The sequence below is a fragment of the Lissotriton vulgaris genome, chromosome 2_2 (assembly GCF_964263255.1).
Source record: "Lissotriton vulgaris chromosome 2_2, aLisVul1.2, whole genome shotgun sequence".
Classification (NCBI taxonomy): Eukaryota; Metazoa; Chordata; class Amphibia; order Caudata; family Salamandridae; genus Lissotriton; species Lissotriton vulgaris.
This window is the reverse complement of record NC_141688.1, coordinates 133,299,617-133,316,880: the sequence shown is the minus strand read 5'-3', so window position 1 is coordinate 133,316,880 and position 17,264 is coordinate 133,299,617. Positions and strand designations below refer to the sequence as shown.

The 17,264-nt window shown below is 46.6% G+C and overlaps 1 protein-coding gene across 1 annotated transcript in view; it reads left to right on the top strand.

Annotated features, from left to right (window-relative positions):
- The window catches only part of ARL14EP (ARF like GTPase 14 effector protein), a 57,270-nt gene that overhangs the window by 27,632 nt on the left and 12,374 nt on the right, over nucleotides 1-17,264 (top strand). The window contains exon 3 of the mRNA XM_086959470.1: nucleotides 3,773-3,900. Within this exon, the coding sequence (XP_086815596.1) occupies nucleotides 3,773-3,900 (128 nt within the window). The remainder of the gene's footprint in view (nucleotides 1-3,772; nucleotides 3,901-17,264) is intronic.

Genomic DNA, 17,264 nt, shown 5'->3' with positions numbered 1-17,264 from the left:
AAGGACTAAGAAGAGCTTCCAAATCCGAGTTCTAATTCTTTATGCATTTGTTGGTTCTGCAGATATGACTGCAGTCATTAATTGTGGATTTGAGTCACCTGATAGAGCAGCATGAAGCGTTCAGTGCCACCTAGGTTGGTGTGGGTCCTCCTTACTGGTTATTTCCTACTGGAGATATTGGTCTTGATGGATGTCTATCTCATTAATGCGTGGGTTTGTGCTTCTGCCAGCCACAGACCCCTTGACCTAATGGAGAGCAGTTGAGGGTTCATGCCTACTTTCTTTGCTGTCAAGCAGACTTGTTGGAGGTTTTTATCATTTCGGATTTTCAATGAGTTGTTTAATCTGGGGCATATCTTGTTAGCTCAGTTCAGTTGAGAATTGGTTCAGTACAGGGGCCTCCGGCTAGCTACTTTATATATTCTCTTTCCCCTTCAGAGTCAATATCTGAAGTTCATAGCATTTGTAAGACTGACGAGCTCCAACCCTTTGGCTAGAGTTTGGCCATAAGGTTTTTCTAATACTTGCATAACCCCAGTGACTGCTCAGCTTTAGCATAATAATTTCTGTCTTTTTCTGTTCTGTTTGGGAAGTCCTAGTCATCAGTTTATCCATGGAAGTATGAGACCCCACTTTAGTGTAGACTTTACAGATCACTGAATGGGGATTAGTGCTTGAATTCATTGCCTATTTAGTGTGGTATGTCTGGTGCTCTGTAAAGTCCCCATGGCAGTGTGCTAGCTCTGTTCTGGACTACTAAGTAGATTTGTATCTGTCTGGATGACTGAATGTGCGCCCTATCGTGTTTGCACTTGTTGAGTAACATAGGTCCTACTCAATTTAGGCTTCTGACTAAAGAAGGCAAAGTGCATGTTGGTTCTCGAGAAACACCTTTAGTTTACTGCTGTAATCAAGAACACCATGTTTGACTGTACCTCCTCACCTTGGGAGGGAAACTGCATGGTGACCATTGCAGCTCTAGAAGTCTTTTGCTTTCAGGTGGTCCTTGTGCTCATGCTAAGCGTGTGACATACACAGCAGCACCATGGGCCTGTTGAGGACCTCTAGTTCACTTTGCTTCCATCTTCATTCTGAGGCTTGGTCTTGAAAGATGGTACCAGGAAAGTATTTTGATGCCTGTATCTTTTAACCCACTATTTGGCAGTGTCTCTTCTGTCATTCCTTTAATTTCAGAAGAGGTGCAACCATTGGTAAACTCTGAACACCAAATCTTTCATTATCAGATTGACCTATATTATTTTCCCATAGAGCTGCAAGTAGTATTTTCAAGCCAAAACTTCTTTGTTTAGTTGTAGGTAGGATGGTGATGGCTCTAAAAGTTTTTATCTGTTGTGTACTATTTCAACGAGCAGAGGGTAAATACACCATATAACGTGTCTCTGCATTGCAATGATGATGGAATGGCACACTTCAGATCACATGGTTTTGTTTGCCACTTGTGTGACTGGGATGATTAATGATCAGGCAGTCTCTCTGCAGGCTACTATTACTACCAATAAGAGCTACAGCTGAAAGTCCTGAATCCTGTGTACCGATGTCTAATTAGAGGCTGCTTTGTTTGCTGCAGTGCATGTGGGCCTCATTGGTTATTTCTGCTAGACTAGAGGATTGTGGTCCTCTGTGCATGCTCCCAGGCTCTTTGTTTCTAATATGGTATAGAAATGACTCCAGCAAATTATGTTGGGCCTACAGGATCTTCTGTTCCTCCAGTTTACCATCTCCTGGAGGATATGGTGTCCAAGCACCAAGGTTGAATTCTTCCAACCCTGAGCTTGATCATTTCCTTCTGTCTTGAAGGTGGAGTATTGGCATACTGTAAAAAGTTAGTCACTATAATGAAGTTCTAACTGATAGTCCTAATTACACACAGCAGGTCTATTACATAAATTACCTTCATTTGTACAATACCCTCATCTAAATTTACAGAGCTGTAAACTAAAAGATTAAGATGGGAAATTATGACTAAAAATGCAAAGGTTAGCGCAGTGAATAACGTGAATTTGATTGCAGGTAAGCCTCTTGTATTCATGTTTTATGGTGGTTTCAGTCCCTACGGTAAACCGGTTCTGCAACTTTTTCTCTTTAATTTCTTACCCATAGGGTTGGTTAGTTGACTCCACAACAGTAGGTATGCATTTATTTATGATCAGGTGGTTTGGGCGGATACATTTAAATAATGTGACCAAGGCAATTTGCTATCCATGGATTAAAAAAGGAAAGTTTTGCTGTAGTAACTGAAACTTGTGGTTCTGAATTTAGCAGTAAGCCTTGTCTTGTGGTTATAAAGCCCCCGTACAGAAATTAGTGTTTGTATGTAAAGTTGATTGAATTGAAGGGCTTAAGTGGCAGACATAAACACTGTTTCCCCCTCTTAAAGCACAGAATACTAATGAAGCAGGTGCTTGCCTTTCTACTTGGTATGTTTTTAAGTATTCTGAGCAGATAATGTTTTGTCCCTTAAACCTCCTTGAATCCATCCACAGAATGAAACTTCAGCTTGCAAACAAAAGTTCGGATTTTAAACATCAGTTTTTTGTTTGCTGATTACACTACTAATGATATAAGTTGTTGCAAATAAACTAAAATCAGTCATTCTTTCAGGTGCGAAATGAACGCCTAGTATGTTTAAAGGCGAGTTTCATACCTACAAAAAATACATTCAGAGCAATGGTTTTTAATACACCGAATTGCTCTTTCTACATAGTCTTCCAAATAATTTGTTCTCCTTGTAATAGTGGAGTTTTGCCCAGATAAACTGCAAGAGTTTCAATTAGTGCAAAGTTCCTAATATCACAATGCAATTTTTGGGATCCCTGTTACGGCAAACCTTTTGCTCTGAATTCCTCCACCCACAGTCACAGCCAGGACGCCTCGTGCCATGCTGCCCTCTCCTCACTCCACGGACCTCTAAGAATTCAGTGGATTGACATGTGTTGCTGATTCAGACACCGTACACCTATGAATCCGAAAAGAATTTGAAGAGCACATTTCAGCAAACATGTTTTCAGACTATTGAATTGCTCGCATTGCAAAATGCCAGAAATTATCCTGTCATTTTATTACTTTCAGGATAACTTGTTTCTTAGCTACCTTACTTTATACCCTGTAAAACTAAAAGTAAAAACTTTAGGTGGGGCAGTCGTACCTCTCTGCGTTAATACAAAGGAAAGTGTGCCTCTTTTCCACCCGAAATGTGTCTGTGAAAAGAAAGGAAAATCTATTCTCTTTCTTTTCCAACTACTCTTATTCTTCTAGCAAGACATTGGGAAGGGGGGCAGCCAAACATGTATAACACGTACCTGTAACCATGGCAAAGACAGCCAGTTTGGGTTGATACCCCGTAATGGTAAAGCGCGATTACCTGTCTGTAAAATTTAATAACATACTTTGAAATAAAAGAAGAAAGATGGTGGCAACTAAATCTCTCTTAGATGTTCGAATCTAATCAAAGTGACAATTTACGTTGGAAAAAATGTCTGTGTGATTTTGGAATTTTGTATTGAGGGCTATTTATTACCCAGAACCACTGTGGTGGGAACTTCCCCTTTAATAACTCCAGTGTGTTTATATGCACGCCGTACTTTACCAGCTATCGCTGTGCTACAGCCTACGATGCACCACTTTGGAGAATGTGCTGCCAACCGTTAGCTGCCACATCCTAAGCGTGATATTAGGAAATAGTACTCTGAAACATGTGTAGAGTTTATGCAAATAAAGTGGAAATTTTAAAAGTACATTTCCGTTTATTTAGGGTCGAGCTGCAAAAGCATTGAAATCACTGCAGTTTGCTAATCCAGGACGACAGACCGAGTTCACCCCAGAAACCAGTAAAAGAGAAAAAAGGCGACTGCAGTCTAAAACTCCCCAATCATCGGACAGGTGGGCTACAATGTTTAAAAGATTAAACGCACCTGTAGACTTCTTATTGGGCACAAATAAGCTGCAGTTCACGGGAATATTGTGATTGTTGGGAGACTAAGGCTCACATTGCAATTAGGCTTTCCTGTGTGTGTGTTTATTTTTTTTGTTATTTTTTTTTTCCAGCCCTCTGTATGATAAGATACAAAGATAAAATCCCAATAAATGTAAGCTGTGGTAGTTAGCAATCGAATATGCCATTGGAAAAATCAGTTACTGTATCTTCGTGTAGTATGTAATCCACCCCCTACTGTTCAAGCCCTCAGAGTTTGGATCATAGAACAATGCATGTAAATTGTGATGTATATATTTTTGGACAGTGAATGACTAAAGGAAAAGTGGCATAACGTTTACTGCATATTTAAATTAATGTTCTGTACATGGTTCAGTGTGGGAATATATTTTCTTTCATCAGAGCATCCTAACCAGTTTCATGTCACAACCCATTTCTATTACCTATTCTCTTTTCAGCATATTTCACACAAATGGTAGGGAAGTGTGATAGCGAAAATGATAAGGCTGATAAATGTTTAAATTTTTACATCGTATTCTTTTGCAGTCCGGCCAAATAGCCTGTTGCCCTAACCACCCCACAGATTCTCATTACCGTGAAAGGGTGAATCAGTTTTTGGCTTGTGTAAAGTCTGATTGGGCTTTGGATCATCTATGTTAGATCTTTATTTTATGGCATCTTAGCCTTCATAATATTTGCTGCTCAAGACATCTAAAACATAAGTAGAGTTTTTTGTTTAAATCCAGAAAGAATTCAATCATTTTAAAGATACTTCCAACTGCACGAATTTCCCAAAATAATAGCACTTCTATCATGACTACATGTTTTTTACTTCGTAATTCGTATCTGTCTAATGCTTCACATTGCATCATAGCATTTTAATACATTGTTTAGATGACATTTGTATCGTAAGAACTTTATGTACCCTCCTTTATCTTATCACTTTTTGAAAAACCTAACTTTTTACTTTTAACGGTATACATATTATGTTTTGATAAGTGCAACTACAAGCCCTTTATCTAGATAGGTTATAGTACACAGGTATTAGACAGTCTCATGCATATACACCAATGATAAAAAGAGCGAAGACCCAGAAAGATGAGGAAGAAACCAAATCTCATCTTTGTCAGCTAATAAATGCAAGCTAAGATACGAAAGGGAGGTGTGAGAAATCTGCGAAGAGAGGCTGGTGGGAGGGATTGATAAGGAACAAGAATGAGTATAACTTGTGTAAAAAGCAGCCAATACACGTTACAGCTACAAACATGAGGGAATATCACATAATGTAATCTTGCACTACATGCATCTGTACTTTTCCAAGTAAGGCGTCAAAAAGATGGGCAAAGACCCCTTATTGTGACCGAATGCAATAATTCATCCACATACTTGAAGCATAAATACTGGCTTCATAGTAGCATGTGTTCCCATTGCTGGACTTTTATTGAAGGCCATGCACTTATTTACATTTTTGCATTATTTTTCAGTATACCTCGCAGAATTATTCACACTACTCAAGTGTTAATTTTTGCCAAGTCCGTGTTTTATTAATATGTATTCAGATTAGAAGGATATAAAAAGGGCCCCATATGTAGTCAAAAATCTATCATGGTTATGTGATGTGTATATCGCTAGTTCATGGGATGACGCAGCTGCCAGATTTCATATCAAATCTGCATGTTCCGGAGGAGCTTGTCTTCAATTTTCTTAATGTGGCTATATTGGCAATAACCTATGTTTCAATCCATCTTTTCCAGTGATATATGTTGCCTTCAGTGTGCAATGTATAATATAGTAGTACTAAAGCCAGAGGGTTCATAGAGCAAGCTACAAGTTGTATGCAGTCTATTCTATATTTGTGACCAATATAATTGTATGACACTACAGGTCCACAAGATTTGTATGTCAGCTCCTGAGCACCATGTCCTTAGCAGGTGTCTGAACTTCTCAGATTTACTTTGAACTAACAGCTTCTCTTTGTCTTAGAGCCTGCCTATCCCACAGCACCTCTACAGCCTTTCAACAGTCTCAGTAATTTGAGCCAACAGGTTTAATGTGTTTGACTCAAGGCACTGATGAGTAGCAGAGAAAGTTGTTGCCATCAAGCAACTACAGCATTCATCTTCCCTAATGAAGCGAAGATCAACAACCGTTTTCCTTTTGTAAAACGAGTTATTAAAATTAGGGGGCTAAGTAAACTATGGGTTCAGAGGATATATTTATGGCAAAGAAACCTTGGAGAGCAGTGCATATTAGCAAGGGAGTATTTGCGAAAACAGCGTAGGTGCTTAAATAATAGAAATGATTTTTAGGCATATGGAATGATTGTTTTACATCCACATTTTTAATAATATACTATACCTATAGACTAAGTATCTGTCAAGATCGTATGTATAACATTCAGGGGTAGCTGTTCCTAAAGGGTATTCCGGCTCATTGGGCTGCAGACAGGGTGATGGTCGGGGATGCGAAACAAAGGGGGGATTAGATATTTTGTTTGTCTTAGGATGGATGTATAGGTCAGGGGAATTTCCATTTTTGGAAGAGTTGCCCTCACGCACCCGTGAAGGTGTCATGCTTCATCATTGGGCATTTTTGCTCTTCGTGGGGTCGGTGCTGCAATACTCCATGGGCCCTGCGAGAGGCTCTTTAGCGGAGAACTTTTTGTAAAAACGCCATAATGGTAAGTGCAGGTGTGTGGAGCTAGTGAAATAGTAAGTTAAAAGTACCTTGCTAGTGCCCAAAAAGGTTTTTATTCCTGGGTCCACCGGGTAGAGTGAAAACGGAAACCTAACTGTTACTTTCCACTAATGAGAACATATAGTTTGGTTTAGATAGTACGTGCAGTGAGTGGGGTAGACATGTTACACACCCTATTGGTCTAGAAGGGGATCCTCAGCGTGTCATCAGGGCCTGGTGTAATATGAAAACATATTAGTTTAGACAAAAAATGCTTCAAAAAGACAGGGGGAAATTTCCCTGAATCTTGGTCTTAGACTAATTGTAGTGGTGCCTGAAAGGTACTCCTTAGAAGTGAGGGGGGGGGGGGGCGGGGCCTCTATGGTAATAGCAGGCATACGCTATAGGCAACCGTGGCCCATGGGAGCATTAGCCATTATCACCTACTGCGTCTGCTACAACCAGAGGAACTGGCACTGAAGCATAGATGCTCAAGAGCCTGGACACTAACATCTGCTTTGGTAGGGCAGTCTGGACCAGGCGTACTCTGGATTGGAGAGCTTCAATGAGAGCAAGGAAACTAGGCACTGCCTCGGGCTACCACTGCCCGGTTAGTTTTTTTTCCCATTTCCAGGCTTTTGCAGGAAATTACAGCAGAGCCCATAACAGACCTTTCCTCAGCAGCAACAGTGCTTTCAAACTTTTCTAGAAAGAGGCCAGGCATCTGGCCGCCACCACCCAGGCTTCCAGGGGCAATGAGCTGACCACTTGTTCATTCTACGAGGGGAAGTTCAGGCCCTCTTAGACAGGGGGACCATAGAGTTGGTGTTTGCATCAGAAGTCTGGACTTGGGCTTGTTGCTACTCCAATCAGTCATTTGTTAAGCGCACTACATACCCGCAAGGGTCTTAAGGCGCTGGGTGGGGGGGAGGTGGGGTCCGCTACTGATCGAACAGCCAGGTCTTTAGTATCCTCCTGAAGGTCAGCAGGTCTTGGGTCTGTCGTAGTCTCAGTGGAAGGGTGTTCCATGTGTTGGCGGCGAGGTGGGAGAAGGATCTCCCGGTGGTTGTTCTTCGTATGCGCGGGACGGTGGCGAGTGGGAGGTCGGCGGAGCGTAGCTGGCGGTGTAGAACGAGAGACATCTGTTGAGGTAGGCTGGGCCGGTCTTGTGGAGTGCCTTGTGTGCGTGGATGAGGAGCTTGAAGGATATCCTCTTGTTGACAGGGAGCCAGTGTAGGTTTCTCAGGTGGGGGATGATGTGGCCGTGTCGTGGTACATCGAGGAACAGTCGTGCCAAGGTGTTTTGGATGCGTTGTAGTTGATTGATTGAGCTTGGTCGGGGCTCTCACGTAGAAGGTGTTTCCGTAGTAGAGTCTGCTGCTGACGAGGGCCTGGGTGACTGTCTTTCTTGTATCTGTCGGGATCCATCTGTAGATCATGCGAAGGGTGTTGAAGCTTGGTCATTGAGAGCGTTGAGTCGAGGATGATTCCCAGGTTGGCAACTGCCTCATTCCTTCATGGAGGTTGACTTTGGCGGTGATGGGGTCCTTGGTGAGGGAGAGGATCAGTTGAGTGTCGTCGGCGTAGATTATGTTGAGGTTGTGCTGTTGGGCGACGTGTGTGAGTGGGGCAATGTAAATGTTGAACAGTGTTGGGCTGAGGGAGGATCCTTGAGGTACGCCGCTGATGATCTTGGAGGCTTCGGAACGGGGGGAGGCGGACGCTCTGGGTTCTGCCGGAGAGGAAGGAGGTGGTCCATTCCAGAGCCTTGTCTCGGATCCCTGCGGCGTGGAGGTGTGCACATAGTGTGCGGTGGCAGACTGTGTCGAAGGCGGCAGAGATGTCTAGGAGGATGAGTGCTGCAGGCTCCCCGTTGTCTAGCAGGGTCAAGATGTCGGTGGCTGCGATGAAGGCGGTCTCGGTGGTGTGGTTGCTGCGGAACCCTGACTGGGAAGGTACCAGGATTCTGTTCTCTTCGAGGTATCTGGTTAGCTGTCTAACGATTTTCTTGATGACCTTGGCCGGGAAGGGGAGCAGAGAGATGGGTCGGAAGTTCTTGAGGTCTCTTGGGTCTGCCTTGGGTTTTTTGAGTAGGGCGTTGATCTTGGCGTGTTTCCAGCTCAAGGGAGAGATTGATGACGTTGCGTAGGTGGGGTGCGATGGAGCTGCTTGCTTTGTTGAAGACGTGGTGCTGGAATGGGTCTGACGGTGAGCCGGAGTAGATTGTGCTCATGGTCTTGATGGTGTCATCGACGCTCACGCTGGTCCAGGCTAGCAAGGGGATGTGGTCGATGGTGTGCGGAGGGTCTGTTATGTTGCTGTCTGTTGGGGTTGTCTGGGTGTTGAAGCTGTCGTGGATGTCTGCTATCTTGCGGTGGAAGAAAGTGGCGAGGGAGTAGCATAGGGCTTGAGACGCCGGGATGGTGTTGGTGGTGTTGGTGTTGGTGTTGGAGCTAGGGTTGGAGAGTTCCTTGCTGTTGTGTGGGTTGTTGTTAAGGCTGTCTTTGAAGGAGGTCTTCTTGGCATCCTGATTAGGTGGTGGTGGTTGCGGACGGCATCCTTGTGTGCTGCGTGGCTGTCCGTAGTTTGTTCACTGTGCCATTTCTCCTCTAGTTTCCGGCAGGCTTGCTTGGAATCTAGGAGTTATGGGGTGAACCAGCTGGCCCTCTTGCTGGTGTCTCTGTGAGGGGGGGGTTTCTTCAGCGGGCGAGGGTGTTTGCGCAGTCCTCGTTCCAGCATCTGAGGTTGTGGGCAGCGACGCCGCTGTTGGAGGCTTCGGTGGGTGGACTGAGAGCAAGGTTTGCATGTAGTTGGTCTTCAGTGATTTTGCTCCAGCAGCAGCGGTGGATCTGTTTGGTGCGGTGGTGTGTGGTGGGTTTCTGGAAGGTGAAGTGGCTGACTGAGACGTGCGGGCTTGAGGAGAAGACTGGGTCGAGCGTGTGGCCGGCTTAGTGGGTGGGCGTTGTGACGAGTTGTCTCAGTCCGAGGTTGGCGAGGTTATCGATCAGGGTTGTGGAGTTGTTGTCGTTGTTGTTCTCCAGGTGAAAGTTTAGGTCTCCGAGGAGGATGTAGTCTGTGGAGGTCAGGGCGTGCGTGCTGATGAAGTAGGCAATGGAATCGCTGAACTGGGGGCAGGGGATGGTAGATGAGGGTGGAGTTGGGGTCTGTGTGGATCTGGAAATGCATGTGTTCTGTGGTGCTGAGTGCGTTGTCTGTGCTAGTCGAGACCCTGATGTTGTTCTAGTGGAAGATGGCGATTCCTCCTGTTACTCCGTTGGTGCGGTCTCTGTGGGGGATCTTGCAGCCATCTGGGATGGCTATGGCGATGTCGGGTGCGGAAGAGTTCTTCAACCAGGTCTCTGTCTGGAAGGAGACGTCTGGGGAGGTTGTGTTGAACAGGTCCCAGAGCTCGACGGCATGTTAGCGGGTGTTCAGTAGTATGCATCGGACGTCGTTGAGGTCTTTCATGGCGGGTGGTTTGTCGGCTCTGTGGCTGGTGTAGCTGCAGTTCCGGCAGGTGGATGGACCGACCGTGTGTGCGTTTCGGGGCGGCCTTGAAGCAGTTGTGGGTCTGTCTGGGTTTGAGAGCGTGCAGAGTGCTGGCGTCGTGGCGGGTGCGGGGGCCAGGGGTTCTGGTGAGGGCGAGCGCAGACAGGCTTGCCACGCGCCAGCGGCGCAACCACGCAGCGGCCGGCATGTGTGGGCAGGTGGGAGTGAGGAGGAGGTAGGAGGCGGGGGCAGCGAATTGGCAGTCAGGGGAGCGGAGCCACAGGGGACGCAGTTGCAGGGGCGGTGAGGGGCGACGAAGGAACAGAAGGCAAAAGGGCACAACAATTGAGGAGGAAACGAGTGGCACAGAGGGCAGAAAGGTCACAAAAAGGTCACAAGAATTCGGGGGGAAACGAGTGGCACAGAAGGCAGGAAGGGCAAAAAGGTCACAGAAAACGGGGGGAAACGAGTGGCACAGAGGACAAAAGGTCACAAGAAAGGGCAGAAACAAAAGGTCACAAGAAAGGGCAGAAATGTCACAAAAAACGGGGGAAACGAGAGGCACAGAAATCAAAAGGTCACAAGAAAGGGCAGAAATGTCACAAAAAAACAGGGGAAACGAGTGGCACAGAAGGCAGAAAGGTCACAGAAATCCAGGGGCAGCTAAGCAACGGAAGGCAAAAACAGGCAGAGAGACACTGGGGCCGCGAGGGGAGCAGAAGGAAAAGCCGGGCAGAGAGACACTGGGGCAACGAGGGGAGCAGAAGGGAAACCGGGCAGAGAGACACGGGGCAGCGAGGGAGAGAACGGGCACAGGCGGTGCTGTGCTGAGGGGGAGCAACCTACCTGGAAGGGTCAAGGGTCGCTCTCCTCACCGCGCAGCGGCCGGCCTATATGGGTAGATAGGAGGAGCAGCTGGGAGTCGGGAGGTGGGGGCAGCGAATGGGCTGCCAGGGGGGCGGTGACGTAGCGTCAAGGGGGGACGAAGAAAACAGAAGGCAAAAGGGCACATCAATTGAGGGGGAAACAAGTGGCACAGAGGCAGAAAGGTACCAAGAAAGGGCAGAAAAGGTCACAAAAAACGGGGGGAAACGAGTGGCATAGAGGCAAAAAGGTCACAAGAAAGGGCAGAAAAGGTAACAAAAAAACGGGGGGAAACAAATGGCACAGAGGCAAAAAGGTCCCAAGAAAGGGCAGAAAAGGTCACAAAAAACGGGGGTAAACGAGTAGCACAGAGGGTACAAGAAAGGGTAGAGACGGTCACAAAAAACGGGGGGAAACGAGTGGCACAGAGGGCACAAAGGTCACAGAAATGCAGGGGCAGCTTGGCAACAGAAGGCAAAAACGGGCTGAGAGACACCGGGGTAGTGAGGGGAGCAGAAGGGAAACTGGGCAGAGATACTGGGGCAGCGAGGGAGAGAACGGGCACAGGCGATGCTGTGCGGAGGGGGAGCAACCTACCTGAAACTCCAGTTTCCTCTTGTTTCTGAAGAGAGGAGGCTTCCGCCCTATTCTCAATATTTTGCTGCCTTCCGCCCTATTCTCAATATTTTGCTGCCTTGTCCTGAAATCCCACAGGAGTCCCCTGTTGTTTCAGGTAGGCCACAAGCACATTCAGTTCTCTGTAACCAACTTCAATTTTACAGTGTGCTTCGGGTGTTCAAGAAAGTAATAGTAATGGTTGCTGCCCATCACTATCAAAAATATACACTAATGGGCCCCCTCAGACTTGCATTGACAGACGACGTAGGCAATATTGATGCTGAAGAGTGGGTAGAAGCACTACAAAGCCCTAGAAACATTGCGGTCCATGCGAGATTTAGGCTAATACAACTTAGTCTTACACCGTTCATACTACCCTGCTACATAAATGACGAATGGCACATACACCGCAGTGTGTGAGGGGATGTTAGCAAGAGGATCCTTCTACCACATCTTATGGGAATACCCCTTGATTTGTTAATTCGGGCAGGTTGACGACAGTGATGTCCTGGGGGGTGAGAGTGCCTATGGACGCTAAGTGGCTACTGCTGGTGATACGGGATAGGAAGACTGGCCCGGCATAATGGACTGGCTAGCATTGCCCGAAGGAGAAGCAAAATGAAACCTAACACGCCGGTGGGGGGGCTACATGTCCCCCATTAGTGGCGGAGTGGGAGGCTGATTTAGACTGGTGCCAAAGAACAGAGGAAGTAATTAATAAAAGCAGAGTGTGCATTAGAAAGTGGGAAAAGATCTGGTCCCCTGGCGGGAATACATAGGTTTATAGGGGTGGTTGTGATTTCTCCGATACGTCGTTACAAACTATTAGGCCTGAGAGAGCAAACCGAGTGTGATTTATGCCCCATACAGTGAGAAAAAGCTTCAAATGACTCTTGTGTTACTATGGATTCCCGACCCCACCACACTGTAATGCAGCATGTAAATTGATTAATGGTAAAATGCAAGTGACTTGTAATGTATGATGAGCCTGTTTAATAAAAAGATTTATGATAAAAAAAAATACACAAAAAGGTATCCTCGCCCACTGTTTACTGGTCGGGCATACCTAGTTAGTCACCGTCTGCTCCAAAATAAGATTTCTTTTATAAGACCCTCACCTACTCTTACTCACATGCTTAATTATCGGGTCTCCTCTTTGTCCCTAAAAACCTGGGTGGGCGCAACCATATTTCAGGGATTACTTTGAATATTTAATAGCAGCCGGGGTATAAGAGAATAAAAAATACCTTCAACAACCAAGATTTCCCCTTATTAGTCATTGTTCAGGTATGGTTAAAAACTAATGGGTGGGGAAAAAATGGGGATAATGACCCTATTGCCCTTTTCACTTTTTTTTTAAACATGTTTCAGGCCACTTTTTTTAAAAACATGTTTCAGGCCGTAGAGTGTGCTCACTAAGAGTCCTTGGGCTTTCAACAGAAAAAATACATCTCCCAGACCTTGTACACTCCTGTTTGTATCACTTATAGCCAGAGGGCAGAAAAATATGAACGATAGAAGCATGCAAAGACTGGCATACTAGCCAGATGTATGGGTTCAAACTGAAGAGCAGAAAGCCTCATTTCGGCCTTCCGAGTTGGGAGATCCCGGTCCCTTGCGTAATCTGTAAACATTCCTGGCATCCTTATTGACAGCGAGCCTTCAGTGAAACTTCAACTTGGGGTTGTGATCTCTCATTGCTTCCTTCTGCTCCGCAGGATCAGAAAATCACCTTCCTCGCCTCATCCAAGATTTAATTGCCATGGTCATATCTAGGCTACATTACTCTCTCTACCTTTATTTGACTCTCCTTTATAGGGTCCAAAACCAGGCAGTCTGCCTAATACTCCGGCAGTTCAAATGCTGCCACATTACCCCTCTATTGAGGGATTTCCACTAGCTTCCCGTTAAAATAGGGCGCATCCTCTTTAAATCTCGAAAAAGCAAAAGTTCTGCCTTCATTACATCCCTTCTTAGGAAATACTCTCCCAAAAGTGTTTTGATTTCCTCTTGTGAAAATCTTCTGTTGGTAGCGGAGTTAAAAGAAAAAAGAAAAGAGCGAATTGGAAGTGCCAATTTTTCAGTCTTTGCACCAATGTCTGAAACTCCTTTTCTCTTAAGATTCGAATGGCTTCAAGTTGCAATAAATGTAGACAATCTCTCAAAACCTGGCTTTTCCGATAAGTATACAAAGAGTGTCTCTTTCAACAGTCGGGGATTAGTCCTGTTGGGGCTTGCTGAATTGTTGCTCTGCCTTAAGAACAAATAACTTGCCTTCAGCAATGCTCTTTTTTGTGGATACTCTCTCTAACCACATATTACTCACTATGTGAATACACTAATATTGGATCCATTTTCACATAAATTACCTAGTTTGTCAAAGATGGCACTGTGTGGCTCCCGTCGGGTCTGTCCTGCCCTGGAGGAGACGTCTGGGTCCCTTTCTAGACCTATGCGATACAATGTTAGTTTCTGGAGAGGGATAGTTTCTGCACAGTTTTTCCCTTCTTTGCCTCCAAACAACCCTACAAAGAGCTGATCCTCCACCTTTGGAAAGAATTCAGGCTTGGTCCCAAGCACTAGCTTGTCTGGAAAAAAATCTGTGTATGGTTGACTGGCAGAAAAAAAGTGCAATTCACTCATGCAACGAGCTGACGTTATCTCTATGAAGAATGCCGTTTTCTGGCTGAACAGTTGGAGAGAACAGCTGTCACTGGCTCAAATGGAGTCCACACAAAGTGAGAACCAAGTTGTGGTCCCATTTAGGCATCAGAAATAGAGTTGGCAAGACCATAAGAGTCAGTTCTTTAACCGCTGCGGCAATTCCGCAGCACGCGTCGGCCAACGGACGTGCGCGGCACTACGGAGGTAGTGCTCGCGACGGCCATTGGCTGACAAACGCAGCGAAGGGGTTAAGAAAATGCAATTCACCAGGTGGCTGATCAGGTACAGGCAAGATGTAACAAGGCTGAAAGATGACAAATAACTCCACTTTTGCCACATAAAGGCTTTTCTGGGTTAAAGATGCAGGGTTGGCGGTGGTGTGGCGTTAATCGCTCGGTCGGAATTGAACTTTCAAACCCTTCCCTCTCCCCCCATCCCCTCCACTGAATTCCTTACAGTCCGTTCCCTCGTCTTCTCCCCCCCCATTACTTGCCTTCTAATGTACCGCCCTCCCCAGTCTTCGCCTCTGTTCTTACCGGCTTTTCAAGACCTGCTGGCCAACCTGGTGGTCAACTACGCTTCGTTCTTGGTGCTAGGGGATTTCAATTATTGGCCCTCGGACCCTTCTGAGTGCACCGCTTCGAAAGAATTCACTGAGTCTCTTCTCTCTCTGAATTTTGTGCCGCACATCTCTGTCCCCACTCACTCTCACGGTCACATACTGGACCAGGTTTGGTCCCTCAACCTTCCAGTTTCCCCGGTGACTGTATCTCCCTGTCGTTGAACCGACCATGCCCTTATTTCTTTCTCCATCTCTCTCAACCCGGTATCCAAAGTCCCACATGCCAAAAATACCTGGGCGCGAAATTGGAACAGAGTTGATTTTCCCATCTTGACCTCCCGGCTTCGGAACTCCATTCCGACCCTTTCTGGTCTTCCATCCGACTCTCAAGCCAACACTATTAATGCCTGATTGGCTGGAGGTTGTGACTCAGTGGCTCCCCTGCGTCGCATTTCCATCCGGCGACCCAAGGAGTCGAACAGGTGGTTCAACGACCACCTAAAAGAGTTAAAACTGACCGTTCGACAGGCAGAGAGGCATTGGAGAAAAAATTACTGCCCCTCACTAAAAACCCTTTATCTCACATCACTTGCCGAATACAAGACTGCAATCCTCGCCGCCAAAACCTCCTATTTTTCAACAAAAATAATGTCAGCCGAAAACAAACCCCGGGAAATCTTCGGTATAGTGAATGACCTGGCCTATTCTGATAGAGCTTCACCCCAAATCCCCCCCATCCCAGCCTTTATGCGACCAAATTAACACTTACTTTCTTGACAAGATCGTAACCATCAAGGCCAACATCCCCCCCTCTCGTCTGCCTTTGTTAATCCTTCTCCTCCCACTGTTCAAAATCATCTTACCTTCATCCCCCCCCTCACTGAGGAAGTATTCCTGGAGATACTCCCCAAAGTAAAGTCGGGTTCTCCGGCAGACATCTGTCCGGCGCGAATCCTGCAACTAATTTACTCCTCTTGTCCTGAACCCCCCATTACTTTCCTCAATAGCTCCCTAGCGCAGGGAGTAGTGACCCCTGCGCTCAAATCATCCACCATAGTGCCCATTTTAAAGAAGCCTGGCGCTGACCCGTCCATCTCAGCCAACTACCGCCCTATTTCCCTGCTGCCCTATCTGGGCAAGGTGCTGGAGCGCCATGTCATCGCGGTACTCGGCGCCCACGTAGAGGCTAATGGGGGACTGGCTTCCCGCCAGGCCGTCTTCCGTCCCAGGCACTCGACCGAATCAGTCGTGGTATCGGTCCTAGACAACCTCAGGAAGGGAATGGATCATAACAAACACCAGGCGCTGGTACTCCTCGATCTCTCCGCCGCCTTTGATACGGTGGACCACACCATCTTACTTTCCCATATCAAGGCGGCTGGAATTGAGGGATCAGCCCTGGTGTGGCTTTCCTCCTTCCTGAGGGACCGCACCCAGGCGGTCCGGCTAGGAGACTTCACAACCACCTCACTCCCCGTCACCTGTGGTGTTCCCCAGGGCTCCTCTCTGTCTCCCTTACTGTTCAATCTTTATATCTTTCCTCTCATTTTCGCTCTTCAGCAGCTGGAGGTCACCGTGTACAACTACGCGGATGACCTCCAGCTCATCTTTGACCTATCCTATTCTCCCCTCTCTGTCTCTAACTTCCAGTCCACTATGACATTCATCAGGGACTGGATGAACCACAACCATCTCAAGTTGAACCCGGATAAAACAGAGTTGGTTCTCACCGGTGGTTCTTCCAGTCCCTGGAACTCTCTCTTCTGGCCCTCCTCCCTTGGTCCCGCTCCCACTCCTTCAACCACGGTCAAAACACTGGGGGTCAAAATGAACAATCAGCTCACCCTCCATTCACAAATCAGTTCTGTAGTCTCCTCCTGCTTCCTCACCCTCCGAACTATCCGCACTGTCTCTCGTTTCTTTTCCCCCCAGGCACTCAAATTGATCATGGCCGCATTGGTGATATCACGGCTGGACTATGCCAACGCCCTCTACAACAGCATACCAGCATACAGCCTGCGGAGGCTCCAGATGGTCCAAAACCAGGCTGCTGGTCTTTGGCCTCCCATGCTACCACCACTCCACACCCCTCCTCAGGGAGCTCCACTGGCTTCCTGTTAAAGAACGTTCCCTTTTTAAGACCGGCTGCATGGTTTTCCAGGCCCGCCAAGGCACTGCCCCCTCTTTTATTTCCTCGTTAATAAAAGAATACGTCCCCACCAGAGAGCTTTGCTCTTCTTCCAAGTCTCTCCTTCAAATCCCACGTTTCAGACGTAAAAAGTGGGGTGGACCAACTTTTCCACCTTAGCCCCCACTTTCTGGAACTCCCTCCCCGACCACCTTCGTTCGGCTACTCATTATGTTTCTTTTCGCAAGGAACTAAAAACGTATCTTTTTCAAACAGGCCTTCTCCGTGTAACTTCCCCTACCTGCTCTACG